General features: G+C 39.8%; 1 protein-coding gene and 1 pseudogene across 5 annotated transcripts in view; one reads left to right on the top strand and one right to left on the bottom strand.

Moving 5' to 3' along the window:
* ANAPC1 (anaphase promoting complex subunit 1) overlaps positions 1-16,731 on the bottom strand; it is a 98,837-nt gene extending 82,106 nt beyond the window's left edge. For all 5 annotated transcript variants that reach the window (XR_006269326.1, XM_043467714.1, XM_043467713.1 and 2 more), the window contains exons 1-11: positions 16,465-16,731; positions 13,969-14,205; positions 12,818-12,979; positions 9,988-10,039; positions 9,676-9,776; positions 8,121-8,203; positions 7,062-7,135; positions 5,215-5,360; positions 4,344-4,564; positions 3,468-3,677; positions 724-819 (exon numbers count right to left, since the gene is read on the bottom strand). Coding sequence is in view for 4 of the 5 variants with exons in the window: in XM_043467714.1 (XP_043323649.1) it covers positions 724-819; positions 3,468-3,677; positions 4,344-4,564; positions 5,215-5,360; positions 7,062-7,135; positions 8,121-8,203; positions 9,676-9,776; positions 9,988-10,039; positions 12,818-12,979; positions 13,969-14,181 (1,358 nt within the window). In the remaining variant the exon portion in view is untranslated. The remainder of the gene's footprint in view (positions 1-723; positions 820-3,467; positions 3,678-4,343; positions 4,565-5,214; positions 5,361-7,061; positions 7,136-8,120; positions 8,204-9,675; positions 9,777-9,987; positions 10,040-12,817; positions 12,980-13,968; positions 14,206-16,464) is intronic.
* Positions 8,559-9,295, top strand: LOC122442552 (annotated as a pseudogene).
* Positions 16,732-17,449: the final 718 nt, after the last annotated feature.

Genomic DNA, 17,449 nt, shown 5'->3' with positions numbered 1-17,449 from the left:
AAGAGTAGAAACAAACCAAATGTCCATCAACCAATGAACAAAATGTGGTACGTTTATATAATACTACACAGTAAGAGGAATAAAATGTTTATACATGTTACAACGTGGTGGGTCCTAAAAAACACGCCAAGTGAAAGAAGGTGGTAGACACAAAAAACTATCTATTGTATGATTCTGTTTATATAAAATATCCAGAAAAGGCAAATTTTCAGGGGCAGAAAGTCTGTATTCTGGTGGTCTGAGGTTGGGAATGGGAACACAGACTGACTGAAGTCAAGCACAAAAGATCTTTCAAAAGTGATAGAAGACGTTTTAAAATTGGATTGTGGCGATGTTGCACAATTGTAAATTTACTAAAAATCACTTAATTATACACTTAAAACATGTTAATTTTATGGTATATAAATTAGTTCAATAAAGTTATTATGCCCCACCAAAAAAAAAGAGAAAGAGAAAAAAGAAAAGAAAGACCAGCCCTAGAGACAGAAGCACAGGTTCAATCCCTGGGTCAGGAAGATCCCCTGAAGAAGGAAATGGCAACCCACTCCAGTACTCTTTTTTTTTTTTCATTACTCCAGTATTCTTAACTGGAGAATTCCACGGACAGAGTAGCCTGGCAGGCAACAGTCCAGACAGTCACAAAGAGTCAGACACAACTAAGCAACTAAGCCCTAAACACAAATTTATTTACACTGATTAAACGAGAAACATAAACACACTTACCGTAACTGGAGCTCCGACTCTACTAAATAGCACAAGAACTTCTGCCCACATAGGTCAGATGTAATAAAGACTTTAGAGGCCTGTGAATTTTTCTTCCTGTAATAGATATATTAATAAAGAAAATGGTGGCACTGGCTTAAAAATCTACCTCAGATATTAATAAGTCTTTGAAAATACAAGAAATACTAATTGGGCCAAGCAATAACCTTGAAGACACAAAAGCACTTCTAAGAACTGAACATCATCTCTAAGATTCCTCTCAGCTCTGATTCTGAGTCCACTGCATAGCTTTTTGGGGGAAAATTACAATAAATGTAATCATTACCTACAGACTTTTTAATTCTACATTATGCTAGTTGTCTACTGCCAAAGTAATGCAAACTTGAATTCCTATCTCTTACAAGGTCTAAGGTATCAGTTTTTTATAACATGACCTCTCCAATCTATCCTTATTCTCTAAGATTAGGTTCCACTTCACCTCTCTTTTTTTAAACCATACCCCAAAATTCTCTATTCTCAAGTTTCTTTGCAGAGTGGTGCAGAGGACTGGAACTGTAAATTAAGCATCTGCAATATATCCAACTTAACAATGAGGTATTTAAGGAGAAATGACTTTTTTTTTCTTTTAGTGACAGTATTTTCTTTCCATCTACTTATTTTTTAAAATTTGGGGCCATACAATGCAGCACATAGGATCTTAGTTCCCTGACTAGGGATCGAACCTTGACCCCAGCCCCCACCCCACATTGGCAGCATGCAGTCTTAACCACTGGATCACCAGGGAAGTCCCAAGACAAATGATTTTTAAATACAGGGAATTTTTATGTTATATATAAGGAACAAAACTAGAGCCTACTTCAACCCTGTACTCACATCTTCACTTTCCTCCAGTATCACTGACCCGCTGGCCTAAGAGCACGGGAATGGCCTCCATCTCACTGGAGCCCCAGTGCAGCCTATCTGACAGTCATCACCTTCTTTCTCCCCAGGGCCGGTCTCTCCTCCTGAGCTCCCGTCTGGTTTCTTGTTCCATCAATCACTTCCTCTTCCCCGTATTTTCAATGCTCTCCTGCTCTGGGTATGTAATCTTTGCAGCCTACTCTCTCATGTTAAAATGAGTCTTTAAATACAAAGATGTACTAAAACATCAGATTATATGAGGGACTTACTGGCCGCTTAGCTAACTGTAAAAACGGTAGAACGGTTAAGTTAAAAAGTGTCCTTTCTTTCTAGAGAAACACAGAGGTATTTAGGGGCAAAGAGGAAGATGATTTCTCTAACATAGTTCAGGAAAAACGAAACTCTCCCCGGACCCTGAGATGCCCTCTAGCTAGTTTTGGATCCTCATTCCCATTCAAAGGACTCCGTGGACAGTCTGTGTATCCATGTTCACCCCTTCAGTCCCCACTGACTTTTTCCACCCCATTCCACTACACCCTACCCCACCCAAGGTGCTCTGGACAAGGTCACCAGGGAACTCACTGCCAGCAGGACTGCCTCGCTGAGCCCACCTCTCACTGCCACACTTTACTGGTGACGAAAATGACACCTTCATCTCAAAAGTCTCCTTTCTCATGTTCCATGACTTGTCCTGCTGCTTCCCCCGCCTGACCTCCCTTGCTCTGTCTTGTCTGCAGCAACTTTCCCTCTTTTCACCAACCTCATCCCCAAACGTTAAGGTCCCAGGACTTTAGTCCCTAGCCCTTTTTGACTCTACACAGCCTGGTTGTAACTATTCAGATCACAGACTGGCAATCTAATGAATGTTAAACCCTCTCCTAAAGAAAAGGCCTAGACACCACATGTACCTTTGATTACTATCTTTGATCCCAGAGGGTTCCTAGAACCCCTGTTCATCCACAGGCCCTCCAGGAACCCCAGGAACCCAACCTCTACACACTCCATACATTCCAATCCACCTCAGTCACCACTGTTAAGTGACTGCTCTTCCCCCTGTACTTATGACCACACATACAGCCCCTCCTTACAGTTTTCACGAGACAGAACAGCCCAAACGGCTCTCTCTCTCCACCTCCTCTTTCTCAGTCTCTTCCCCTTCTCCTACATAAACAAGCTGACAGTATTTTTAACTCCTGGAACATACCACACATTCACACTTCCTAACTTTTCTCCTGATCCCTTCTACCTACTGTGTCCTGTCCACTTACCCACCCAGAAAACACCCAGCTGTCTTCTCAAAGCCCTGTCTGAAGATCTGCAGCGCCACCACCCTCCAGCTGTCTCTTTTTGAGGACAGCAACAGTGACCTGTTTGCTGATAAACCACAGCCACTAACACACACACTGGCACTGACTGAATGAATGCTTAAAGAGAACATAAAGGGAGGAAGGTCATGTAGAACGGAGGTCTAAGTGGTGTTTCACAGAAGAACAGCTGATACTCAACTAACAAAGACAAAACTTAAGAAAAATGCTATAAAACCCCAAGTTGCCTAAACTACACAAATTAACTGTTTTGCCCTAAATCAGCAAACATTTCAAATGGGAGAGATTACTATTAAAAGTTAAGGAAGAAATAGGAAATGACAAAAGTATATTTTCATGATCATATTAATATCACTAATATTCTCTACTGAAACTGAGGTAGCCTTTAATAGATATTTCTATGCATTTTTGTAAGTATTTGTAACTGCTTATAAGCAAGAAGCTTTACACAGAATATCAAGTATTTTCTAAAACTTTTAGCATCATTTTTCTTTCAATATGAAAATATATACTCCAAACCTCAGGCGAGGAACTGTTTCTGTCCATAAGTGGTCGATACAAAGTTCCGGAACAATGGGCTCTGTTTCTGGTGCAAGAAAGGAGCCATTAGAATTACTACTTGGAGAATGAGAAAAGCTGTGTCTCTTTGGAGACTGACTGTGGCTTGAAAGGCTGAACCTCTGCACCCCTGAAAAAGAGTACACTCCCAAGGCAGGAGAATGAGCACGGCTGCAAAACAGAGAAGAGGGCACCACAGTTAGTAACGCGGGCCGACACCACACACGGTCCAACAGGGCTTCCAAACCCTGTGTGTTCAAGCGGACACTCAAGGCAGAAGCCCAGTCGGAATACAACTGAAAAAGAACAGCTACTTCAATGGTTTGTTAACATGCTCCATTATACTCTAAATATTTAGAACTCCTGCTGGAATAATGCTTTTTTTAACTGAAAATCGGTTCATCTTCTGCCTCAGAAAAGGAATTGCTTAAATTATTCAAAAAAGTCTAAACTATGTTCTTAGGTACTCAGACATACACATATGAACAAAACCCAGATTATGCAGATACTAATAAAAACAAAAGCTAAAGCAAACTAAGACAAAAGAAAATAGTACCAAAATATCTCAGGAATTAATATTCACCAAACTGCTGCCAAGCAGTGGTAAGAATGCGGCACTCGTAACAAGAATTGGCAGCTTCTAAATATGACTCACTGGCAAGGCAACACAGCAGGCCTGGAATCTTGGTAAAAATAGCTCAATGGGCATACTGCTTTTTTTTCTAAAAGGTTCTCAGGAGCTGTCAGGAAAAATTTTAAATCCTTCCAATCACAACAGAAAGTTTAAAAAGAAGGTATCTTTTAAAACAAGGAAACACGTCCACACTGAAGTCCCACCTGAGAGCTGCCATGTTGGAAATGGAAGGTGAACGGGAGTGCAGGCTGGGTGAGGAGGCGGAGCGGCTCTGGCTGTGGATGGAGGAGTAGTTCTGGAAGGGGGAAGCCACGGGAGAGTCGCCCTTGGAGAGGCTTCTGAGGTGTGCTGTGAGCGAGCTGCTAGTAGCCACGTTCTGGGGGGTGCCCCCCTGTTCAGAGAACTTTAAAACAACATTCCCTTCCTTAAGTCAAAATGAAGGGGGACGGGGAGATAATAATTAGATTAGAAGGGCAATTTCCTTGCAGGGTAGTTGCCAGTTATTAAAGACATAACATTTTTTTTTCCTAAGATACTCAATTTATTTCACAAGTGAGTCTTCTAAAAACATACAAACAAATATTATATATTAACACATATATATGGAGTCTAGAAAGGTGGTATGGTGCTGGTGAGTCTTATGTGCAGGGCAGCAGTGGAGACGCAGGCATAGAGAACAGACTTGTGGACACGGGATAGGGGAAGCAGAGGGTGGACGAATGGAGAGAGCAGCATGGAAGCACACACACGGCCATATGTCAGACAGACAGCCCGTGGGAACTTGCTGTCTGACTCAGGAGCTCAGACTGGGGCTCTGTGACGACCTAGCGGGGTGGGATGGGGCGGGAGGGGGGAGGGAGGGTCAAGAGGGAGGGGATGCATATACACCTATGACTGATTCATACTGATGTATGGCAGAAACCAAGAGAATACTGTAAAGCAATTATCCTCCAATTAAAACTAAACAAATTTTTAAAATAATTTTTAATGAGCAGCAAAAAAAAAAAAAAAAAGAGCAAGTTTTCAGTATTAACTATCTTTTTCTGTTAAGAAGTGACTTGCCTTCACCCTTACCTCTGTTTTGACTCTCCGGAGAGCCCACACAGAATGCAGACCTTGAACAGTGTCATAGGTCATGACAATGGAGGGATCGGTGTGGAGAAAGACAATTTTCATTGCATGATCTACAACATACTGCACCCGTGATGAACCAAAAAGACCTTAAAGATAAAACAGAAATGATCAAGTATAGGACAATGGGCTTCACAAGACTGTTGTTTATGAAGTGACTTCTTGCAATTCCTAAAGACACAGAAAAATCAAGGTAATTAAGGCATAAAATCCATTAATATATTAATATGACATAATTAACTCTCCATTTTTAATACATTTACTTTGGGCATCAATTTCTTCAAACATATTAAAGATGACAATGTTATGAGCTTTTATATCACACACATGTACTTAAATGTTAATGAATTTAAGCCATTAAACTCATCAACCACAGGTAAAAGGTCCATGATTCCTTTAATAACTGACTTATTCATAAATTTCAATCAACTATTCTGCCAAATTTGACTTCCTTAGTGGTTCTTTTCTTCTGTATGAAGTCTGTCCTCTATGGTAACCATTCAAACAGTGCTAAACAACACACTACTGTTTCTGGTTTACTGGGAAGACATGCAAAAATAAGTTTTTTCCTAGTGAATTCAGCTTTTACATCTATAGTAGCACAAACAAGTTTATATATCCTTATTAGACAGTTTCCAAAATGTTTTCCTCTCAGTTAAAATATTTAAAAATTTTTAAAGAATTGGGTTATAAAATTAAAAAGTACATTACAAAGAAAGAAAAATCACTCATAATTCCACTCAAAATAACTATTACTAAAATATTTAGGAGCATTCCTCCTAGTTTTGTTTTCCTATACAAACACATTTTTTGTTTTTACAAAATGAGAATCATATTGCATTTAGTTTTGTACCTTACTTAACATGAATAAGCAATTCCTGAGATTATTAAGTATTATTCAAAAACATGATCAATAATGGCTGCATATCATTCAACCATATGCTCTGACATGTGTGCTTAGGTTGTTTGTAGCTGTTAGCAGTATTATATAGAATTATCAACAAACTTTTTCTGTATAAGGCCAAAGAGTAAATAGTTTAGGCACTGCAGACCACAAACTGACTCTGTCACGTAATTTGTTTCACTTTTTCCTACAACCTTTTAAAAAGGTTGAAACCACTCTTAGCTCGGAAGGCTTAGGAAAATAAGCTGGATTTGTCTGTAGTTTGGCAAGCCCTGATAGAGAAGATAAAAATCTCAGTGGTATTTCAGAATACATACTTGGGACTGTGTCCTTAGTAAAACTGGTTAAAGAACGTAGGTTTTTTTTTTTAGCCTTCAAGTATCATTATTGTTATTAACCTATGTTTGGTCACATGTAAAATTTTAAAATAAGCATCTAGAAGTACCTCTAGAAAATATTAAAGAATTGAGTCCCAGAAAATTATGATATTATGAGCAGGGTAAGTAAAATATTAAAATTTACACCGTAAAGGTCTAAGGCCCTCCATTTCTTGTTTCCAGAAAAAAGAAGTTTTAGTTTATCTAAGTGCTGTTCATCTATTATTAATTACTGAGAAACAGAGTACAGAGTCATCCACAGGTAAGTTAGAGAATCTGTCAGTGTTCCCAGCTCTATTTTCACTAAAAGAAAAGTTGTTTAAAGTTAATACCAGGACAGTCAATGAACTAATTCATGTGAATTATTTTCATAATTAAAGTTATCTTTTAATGCTTAAATTATTTTATCTTTATAAAACAAATCAAATTTTTATAACCTCCTTTATTTCCTCCCCACTCCCAAACTCTAATAAGAGTCTACGTAAAAGAATTGATAAAAACACACTTACTTGCAGACTTGCAGACAAGAGGCGTGATTTCGTCCAGCGGGTGCAACATGCTGAACAGAGTGGGTAAGGGCTCCCTAGTGGGGACAGAGGAGCACCAGTCACTGACCTGAGCGCGACCCCTCAGCTCTGACACGCTGCTGGGGGTCTCCCTCATGCAGAGTGAGTCTGCACACACACTCAGCACACACTCATTCCGCCCAGGGAGGACCCACAGCAGAGTCACCACCTCACAGGACCAACCGAGAGAGGGGCGCAGGCCAGCCACTGTTTAAATACACTGTTCTTAGTGGCACTGTGTCTCTGACAGCTAGGAAAGAAATGTAGTCCCCTAGACCTATTTATTAAGGAGTGTACTTTAAAAAAGGAAGAAGAATAAATGCTTCAGGTAAATTAAATGGCTGCTTTTTAAAGAGTGACTGAAAAAAAAGGAAAAAAACAGACCTCCTATCTGAACACAGAAAGAGATCAAAATCTGTAAGCAATCTTCTTCAAACTTAGTATCTACTCCTTGCACCATACTGACAGATACTGTATGTTCCTGCCCTTTCGCAAGCTGACAGCTCATTAGGGAGACAAGCTAATTACCACATTACCACTTATTACACACCTAAGACTATGAAGCTCTATGTCAAAGATTATATACATTAGCTCATTAAAACTCTGCATAAAACCTAACAAGTAAAGACAGTATTCTTCCTTTTTATTTGTTTGTTTGGTTTTTGAGTGTTGTTCCTTTAACAGGTAAGGAAACTAATGCCAAAGCTAATGATTTGCCCAAAGTAACACGATGGAAAAAAATGGCAGAGCTAAGAACTGAGTCTTACTGTCTTTAAGCCAAGAGTTTGCTCAGTTTTACTACCTGGGGGAAAAAAGCTGTAGATAATTACGTGCCAGAGAAGTACCAATAGAACTCATAAGTATACAATGATGAGATGAGAGAAAAAGGCATCTATCTGCACTGACAGCACGGAAATTATCATCATCCCAAACTTTTGGGTAAGCAATTTTACCTAAGAACGGACAGAAAAAGCCCAAGGAATCATATTCTGACCTGCATACCTGGGTGGGCCTGGAGGAACCTCACATGAAGAGTTGCTTCGTTCAAACAGCAATCCATACTTGGTGGGCCAGACATTTGCAACCTATTTGGTAAAAGGGTGAGGAAAAACAGAAGTAAAAGAAACTATTCTTTATAACATGTTTTTATAAAACAATATAGAACATTAGATTTTTCTTCCAATTTAATAAGAGTTTTGCAGACTAACAATCTGTAATTCTAACAAGGAAATCTAAGAGAAAATCAAATATAAGGAAGAGAAGTTTGATCTAATATTCCCACCAGTGGCTAATATCAGTATCAAAGTGACAATGTGATTCAAGTGTAACGACTGCCCCGGAAACCCAATCCGCCGCCGGCTCCGACCTGGCGCCCGCCTCGGCCGGTCACGTGGCGCCCACATGGCCGCGCCCGGGGGACTCGAGCGGAGCGTGGCGTGAGCCCTTGCCGGGCCGGGGGAGACCCGCCCAGGCCGCGGCTGCACGGAGGCGCGCGTAAGGCTCAAGAGGAAAAATCATGAACCAGACGGTACTGTCATCAAGGAGAACTTAATTGATATCATAGCCAGAAAAATTAACCAACTCCCAGAAGCAGAAAGGAATCTGCCTGAAAATGGATCAACATATGTTGGACTTAATGCTGTCTCTGTGGCCTAATAGCAAATAGTCTTTTTCGACACATCTTATATGTGTCACAGGCTCATATAGCGCTGGCTTACCAATGGCAGTGATCCCATTTTTGACAGCAAATGTATCTTATAAAGGTTTTGTAAGTTTACCTTTGAATACAGGTGATCTGCATTGTGAAACCTGCACCGTAACAGGAGGTGGATTGGTTGGTCTTGTTCTCGCTGGCCTGTACCCTGTTTTTTTGGCTATCCCTGTGAATGGTGGCCTAGCAGCTAGATATAATTCAGCCCTGCTACCAGAGAAAGGAAACATCTTAAACTACTGGATTAGGATTTCTAAGCCTGTGTTTAGAAAGATGTTATTTCCCATTTTGCTCCAGACTGGGTTTGCTGCATACCTTGGGTCTAGACAATATAAACTACTTATAAAGGCTCTTCAGTTACCAGAACCTGGCCTAGAAAGTGAGTGATTGTTAAGCAAATCTGTACACAAAAATAAAACTATAAAAATAACCTATATCTAATTATGAATAAACAGAGACTTGTACATAAGGTAAAAAAATAAAAATTAAAAAAAAATAAAGTGTTAACGACTGCACTAGGGCATGAAAAAAGACGATGAGAAACAGGAAAAAAACTAATATTGCTCAAGTGGTTGAGTATAACCAAAGTGATTTCTTACATATGTCACTTAAACTGAAAAAAAAAAAATTCCCAGAAAAGATATCATAATTCACTTCACTAGATAATTTACTTTTTAGGCAAAGGATGGAAATGGCAAGCAATTACAGCTGCTAAACTTTAGCTATTTTATTTCAGTAAAAATAACATTTGAATTACACAATGTGAGAGTAGCAGTACCTCTGAAATCAATTAATTCAAGAAAAATCTCCAATAAAACACAAAAAGATTGAAACACTCAAACTTACCTGAAAAGGTAAAGAAGCTATGTAATCCTTTCCTTCTATGCTATGCATGTTGATACATGAGCTTTGCAATATACATATACATTTTTCCACTTCATCACTACCTGAAAAGGGAGTACGATATATGCACGTTTTTTCAAAAAAGATTCCCAAATACAAGTTACAATTCCCAATAGCACAAATTCTTTAATGAACAACATAAAAATGCTCAAGCTAAGCCACTATTATTAGTGGCTACTTATTTTGACTGAACAAAAAAAATAAGATAAACATTTGGAATCATAAGATCAAATAAAATTTCAAAAAGAAACTTACTGTAGTCCTTATCAGACTTATCCTGTGATATAATGAAGTCACACCACAATGCCTAAAATCAAAACAAAATGCTTACTTAAGAAAATGGTATCTAAATAATAACCTATTAATTAATATCTAAATAACAGTGTCACCTACATAACTGTCCCACCTTATCAGCTCAACACATACATATGGGAATGAGGAAAAATAAGATAAAATTAGACTAATGGTAACTATTTTAAGATAAACTATGTCTGCTAATAAGTTTTATGAAAAGAAAAGGGAAGACAGAAATCAACAAACCTACTAGATAGAAGCTTTGAAGCAAAAGTGAATTCAAATAGAGATTCAACCTATAGTAAATCCTATATCCTATACAAAGCTACAGATTATCGTAAAAGATGAAAACTGCCAAGCTATTTCATAATCTCCAGACTCACCTAATGATCTTATCCCTCTTTGACACACCTAGAAATCTGTCCTTAAATGCTCATTTTACAAATGTGTGTGTGCGCGTGTGTGTGTTTGTGTACACGTACGTATATAGCAGGAAAACTTTTAAAAACCATTAAACTTTAACTGGCATGCTTGACAATCACACTGAAATTATCTAAAGGCATTTTCATGTGCCTTTTTAATTGTGGTAAAACATACATAACATAAAATTTATCATTTTAACCATTCTTCAGTGGCATTAAATACATTTACAATGTTACATGGGGGGAAAATTATCAAAAAGATCACTGACTTCAGCACTCCTCTACAGAAATGCTTTTACACATCGTCTAAAATTTGGGAATAATTCACTTTACCCTTTCTAATAAATTGTTATAAGAGTACAACACTCAGCATAAAATAGTTAACGGGGAAAAAAAGCAGTGTCGAGATATGATTTCAGTGTTTACAAATGAGGAACTTCACATGAATAAACAGCCTCTGAAACCTTCTGTCAATAGGCTAACAATTAAGTCAACTACCAAAAATGCTTTCATTTTCCCTTCAACTTGATATCCTAAAATCTTTCAGTAAGAAAAGCTGGAACAGTACAGTAAACATTTGTCTCACCTAAATCTGATGGTTATTACTAACCTTTGGTATATCTGTTTATGTGTGCATTCCTATACATAAGGATGTGGGAGGAAAAGAAAGGACGTGGGGAGTGGGGAGGTGCTGTTTGAAAATTGCACTCATCATCACTTCACCCCTAAACCCGTCATCATGTATTTCCACCTCATCATCTATTTCCTAGAACTGAAGACATACTCCTATTAAACCTATAGGTTTAACCTACAAACTGTCATACCACTTGAGGAAAAAAATATAATTTTCTACTAGCACCTGATATCCAGTCCATTTTCAGATTTTCTCAAGAATGTCTTTTTTTTAATATAAATTTCTTTATTTTAATTGGAGGCTAATTACTTTACAATATTGTAGTGGTTTTGCCATATATTGACATGGATCCGCAACGGGTGTACACGTGTTCCCCATCCTGAACCCCGATCCCACCTCCCTCCCCATCCCATCCCTCAGGGTCATCCCAGTGCACCAGCCTCAGCTGGTTCTCAAACCAAGATTCAAAGTTCACTTAACGGCATTCAAAAAATACTGCATTTGGTGATGTCCTTTTAGCCTCTTCTAGTCTAGAACAGCCCCCATCTTTCTTTCCTGCTCCTTGACTAACTTTTTAAAGAGGCCAGGATGTAGACTGTTCCATATTCTGAATTCATACAATTGTTTTCTTGTAGTGTTTTTTTTCCTTCTATTTTTTATAATGGAAAATTTCAAATACAAAGTAAACAGAGTAACAATGAATACTCATTAGCCAGCTTCAATAATTATCAACCTCTGGCCATTCTTGTTTCATCTATACCTCCAACCCACTCCTCATCTCACGATACTTTAAAATTTTACCCTCTAGTCCCCATACTCTCTATAACTGGAAGGCTGCATTAGATGCTCACATTATATAATCTTGGGAAGAACTGAGAGGATGACAACATACACTGCATTATAGCTGCAGTATAGTATTCCTTTGTCCCACTATTAATGATAGCAAAGAATCATCTGGTGGAAATGGAGACCAACAGATATCTCTAAAATAGAGATACATCTGTTCCTTTATATTAGCAAGTAACCCACAGAGTAATACCCTGGTGCACGGTAATGTCTTTTCACCCAAGAGTGTTACTATTCATTAACAATCCTTTTCTGAATCAATTATTACACTGGAGGTTACAAAATGATGATTTCTTTTTTAACTCTATCCTTCTATTTTTATTAGTTGGCATTCTTCCACAAATAAGGGAGAAAAACTGCATGTCTTCCTAAAAAGGAAGGGCAAATACTTAATTCCTTCTCTTTAATTACCAATTTTCAGAACAGACATAGGTGCAATATCTAACTGCAACGAAAGCAACTAGGGTTTTCTCTCTCCGATTATCACTAGGAAGTAGGTATTATTGAATACCTGCAATCAATTATAATCATCATGTGTTAAAGTATTCTTTGTACCCTTAATGTCTTAGAAATTTTTAGAGAATAATGAATCTAATCACTCAAGAACAGTGTTTAAATACTCATTAAACTGACAAGTTCAGTTCAGTCCCTCAGTTGTATCTGACTCTTTGCTACCCCGTGGACTGCAGCACATGAAAAAGGATAGTGGAAAAAAACTGACTGACAAAGGATAGTGTAAAAAAAATGTGATGATATAGAAAACAAATAAAACTTAAAATGTACACCCAGCTGCTGGGATCATTGTGCTGTTTTTATTATTTCTGTTAAATTTTAGGACAAAAATTGTTAAGTATTAAATAATCAAATGCTAAAATTCAAATCAACTCACCTGTTGAACAGGACTGTCAACTGTAAATGCCTTATAAACAGCCAATGCCTGGCTTTTACTTCCTTTGCTCCAGATAACCATGTTTCCAGCCATGTAGAGTTCCTCATCATAATCCACTTCTTCTCCGATTTCACTGACACCTTTCCTTAACTGCCAGCTCTCCTTAAAACATAATACATGCAAGACATGTTTAAGCACTTTTTCAACAGTATGGAGCAAGAATTACTAATTAAATCAAATAATTATCCAGATACAAGTCTCCTACTCTCTCTTTGCCTGTGGAGTAAGACACACTCCAAGCCCAACTTTTAGAAACTGATTAACAAAGTAGGGTGTCTGGGTATGTGCATTATATATCTTATAGGATGTTTCATGTTATACTATCATATTATTTCTCCAAAACATAAACATGTCTGCAGACCCCATGTCTGCAGATCCCCAAATGAAACCAACATGCTGGGGGAAACTAAAAAGGTATATTAAGTGTAGGGAGAAGTGATGGAGAGGGGCAGTGAGGTGCACGTGGGAATCACTGGGGCAGTTTATTCACAGGGCAGATTTCCCTGCTTCACAGCTACATTCAACTTCTGTCCCTGGGCCCACTCATTAAAATTAAACAGGAGAAAGAAAGGTTTAGATTTCTAACTACATAGACTTTCCTCTCCCTGAGATTGTGGTATCCTAAGTGGAATAAGGTGGGAAGACTGATTTTCTGACACATGCTAACGTCTCATTCCCCTATTTAAGAACTACTATATCTAGTTATGTGGCTTTTTTTTCTTTTTTTAGCCTCTAGAAACATGTAAGTTTTATTCTGGAGCAGGGATCATGTCTAACTCTACCATCTAATCAAACAACATGATATCTGGTCCCCACATACTAAGTGAAGAGAAAGAGGTTTAGAATGGGCCATAATCATAATACTTACTATAAAACCATGAGTTCCATGTCTAAATAAATGGTTATGACACCATAATACAATGAAGTCATTACGTTAGTCTTGACTGAAATTACCAAATTTCAGTAGTGGTTAAGCCACTACCCTAGAAATACCATTATACTCCTTTCTCAGTTGCAGGTAGTCTTAAATTACAAGTAGATCACAACATTCTATGTTTCAAAAATATTATGGGAAAGAAACTTAATGGAACCTTCTGTTTCTCATGGATGGTAACCTCCTGAAGGGATCCCACCAGGCCAGCAGCACCATCAGAAGACCATAACTCGGAGGCGGGCTGAAGCTGGCGAAGCTGGAGGTTCAAAGCATTAGGGTGGTGCTTGCAGTGGTCTCGACCAAATGGAACAAATTCCTGCAAATCCCCGGCTGCAATCATTGTTGCCCTTTCTTCATAGAAGTTCGACATGGGTTCCAAATATCAACATTATTTCTGTATGAATTCAAATACATTGTAGTCAGCTTCTGGAGTCAAAACCAGAATAAAATGTCATAAAAGTTTACAGAAGCATCATTAATCCTTAGATGAGTGTCAAATAATCCTATTATATTGTAAGCGTACAAGTAATTAATAACATCAAAGGTCGTTCCAGATCTGACTCTCAGATGGTTAGTTATCGGCACATTTCAGTTGGACCAACAGAAGGTTAGCACTGAAGGAAACCACCAGGTTGAAATGAGCACTATGTCCCACAACACCTTTCCCATGTTTCACACTACTACACACTAGCTTTTCCACATTTCACATATGAAGCATTCAGACAAGCTGCACTTTATGGTCCCATGACTGCCCCGCTTCTTAACATTAAAGGTCATGTCTGTTCATTTCCGCTGAAACCTAATTTGAAAAACACATTTCAAGGATCACTGGCATGTTGGAATGAAACAAACCAAAAAACCCAAAAACCTCATATTACTTCTAATTCATCGTAAGTTGAACTACTCCTTTCAGCTGTCCAATCCACAGATGAAAGTGAAGGTCACTCAGTCCTGTTTGACTCTTTGCAACCCCACGGACTGTACAGTCCATGGAATTCTCCAGGTCAAAATATTGGAGCAGATAGCCATTCCCTTCTCCAGGGGATCTTCCCAACCCAGGGACCAAACCCAGATCTCTCGTACTGTAGGCGGATTCTTTACAGTCTGAGCCACCAGGGAAGACCGATCAATCCACAAAAGACCTAATAAACTGTCAAATGTCACCAGTAGTTATGACACCCCAGGCGACCAGAACATATAACTAAAATCAATTCCAATTTGAGGGCCAAACACAGGAAACCAAAGCATGAAGAACTCTGGCCATGGGATAGCCACACTTGTAGCAAATTTATGAGTCCTAGCTTTTAATTAATACAATCTATTTACAGTACAGCTCATCACTATAAAGATGTGGATGAGCTGTGGGTGGAAACATGCTCCTTTACTTCCAAAACATTTCTACATACAGTAACCGGCAGCCAGTAAAATTCACTGTATGATAATGGTAGATAAGGTAGATGCCAGTTTTCTCTCCAAGACAATACCTATCCTAAATATGGATTTTGTGGCATGTCTAAGCTGAAATCCTCAAACACATATAACAAAACCAACATTTAACCATGGTACCATAAACAGTGTTTGGAACAGCACTCACAATTAAAAGTTTAACTAAATTTGACATATCTCTCATCCCATCTGAGGTCTTTTTGGGTTTTTTTTTTCCTACACTATCTCAAAGCCCCTGTAATTCCTATGCAGCTCCTCCAGGGTCAAAGTTATTTTGCTGTGAGTTAAATGCTATTCCTGACACAACTGTATGTCATAATCAAAACATTTATTTTTCTCCGCTAAAATTCAGAACTGAGAAGACTAGAACTTGGGATATAACTGAAATAGTACCTTATAAAACTTACAAGAAAACAACAAAATTCATTTGGTCTTCCTATCAACAGAATAACAAACATTAAAGAACTGACTGGCGAGTTTATCCTACTTCAGTTGTGCAATTTTGGAACACTATTCTATTAAAACTTAGAAAATTACAAAACTATTAATTATAGAGTATTTTCACAGTACAATATTTTTGTACTATTTACGAGAACATATTTAATACTTTTGCAATCTCCCCAATTTTTTACGTGTTTTTACTTACCAGGGGGCAACATAAAGAGCTACAGACGAAAGTACTGTATTAAACTGATATGCTATGTATCAAGATATCAGCCTTGCTTAATAGCAACAAAAACTACCCTGCCAGAGGTAACCACAAAGTTGCTCCAAGAGTAAATTCGACTAAATTCAAGTGCACACACAAGACAACTTGAGAGTGCAAAAAAGCAGAGCTTCCCCCGACCCCTCTAGAGTCAGGTGAATCTATCAGGCTAAAAGCTTGAGCCTCAGAACTTGGTTTAAGAAGGGCAAGGGGCCGACCTAGAAGTTGAGACCCCCACATGGAAGCTGAGACCCCACATGGAAGCTGAGACCCCTTTCGCGCTGAGCTCAGGAAAGAAGCCGGCTCGGAGCGTAACAGGGAGATGGATGCATCCCCGGAAAGCCCAGTCCGCAAACTGGGGTCCCCATGGCTGCAGCGCGTGCTCAGGGCCCGTGCCGAGCTCCCAGCCCTCCCGATCAGGGAGCGGGTAGGCCTTGGGGCGAGTGTTAGCACTACGGGATACGCGACGAGCCACCAGGCGTGGCGGGCCCGGGACCACACCTGTGTGACTCGGGACGCGTCAGGCGCGGCGAGCCCCGGCTGCTCTCCGGAGGCGAGGGGACCGAGAGGGCCCAAGAGTAGCGGCGGGGATGGTCACGGCGACTCCTCGGCCACTGCAGCTTCTCATTCCCTCTCCCTCCCCTGTTCCGGAGGAAGACTGGGCGGCAGCTGCGGACACGACTGCTAACAACAGGAAGGCGTGCGGGAGAACCTCTCACCCGAGACGTTCAAATGGTCGCGTCCATCTTGACTTTCCCGTCGTGCCTCGCGCCGGGGTGGGGCTTCGGCAGGAGCTCGGCGAGCCCGCGGCTCTAGCGCCTGCGCAGTTGCGGGAAGGATGCGCGGAGCTGAAGTTGCTGGGTACTTGCATCTTCTTTTCCCCAAGGCTCTGTGGGTGAAGAATCCGCCTACAATGCAGGAAACACAGGAGATATGGGTTCGATCCCTAGCTCGGGAAGATCCCCTGGAGAAGGAAATGGCAACCCACTCCAGTATTCTTGCCTGGAAAATTCATGGACAGAGGAGTCTGGCAAGCTACAGGCCATGGGGTCGCAAAGAGTCGGATGCAACTGAACGACTAAGCACAGGCACCTTCTGTAGCGTAGCCGCTGTGACCCAAAGCAAGACTACCTCTGCTAGGGTCTGTACTTGAATAGGACCTTCCTGGGTCCAGATCTCCACTTCGTGTCAATTCCAACCTGACCTGCCTCCTAACTATGAATAAGAAGATTTTCTGGCCAGTTTCCCTCTCCTCTCCTGACCCCCAAATGGGAGGTATGTGCCTCCAGGCTTGAGGAAGGGTGGTGAATCTACTGATTTTTCCCTCTACCAGTGCACTTTAACCCTTCCGACGTCTGGACCCCTTGAAAAGTTGATGAAAAGTATGGTTGTTCAATCCTTCAGTCGTATCCAAATCTTTGCGACCCCACGGACTGCAGCACGCCCTGCTTCCCTATCCTTCATCTCCTGGAGCTTGCTCAAACTC

The sequence above is a fragment of the Cervus canadensis genome, chromosome 5 (assembly GCF_019320065.1).
Source record: "Cervus canadensis isolate Bull #8, Minnesota chromosome 5, ASM1932006v1, whole genome shotgun sequence".
In the NCBI taxonomy this organism is placed as follows: Eukaryota; Metazoa; Chordata; class Mammalia; order Artiodactyla; family Cervidae; genus Cervus; species Cervus canadensis.
The sequence above is the reverse complement of the archived record's forward strand: the minus strand, read 5'-3'. Positions and strand labels throughout refer to the sequence as shown.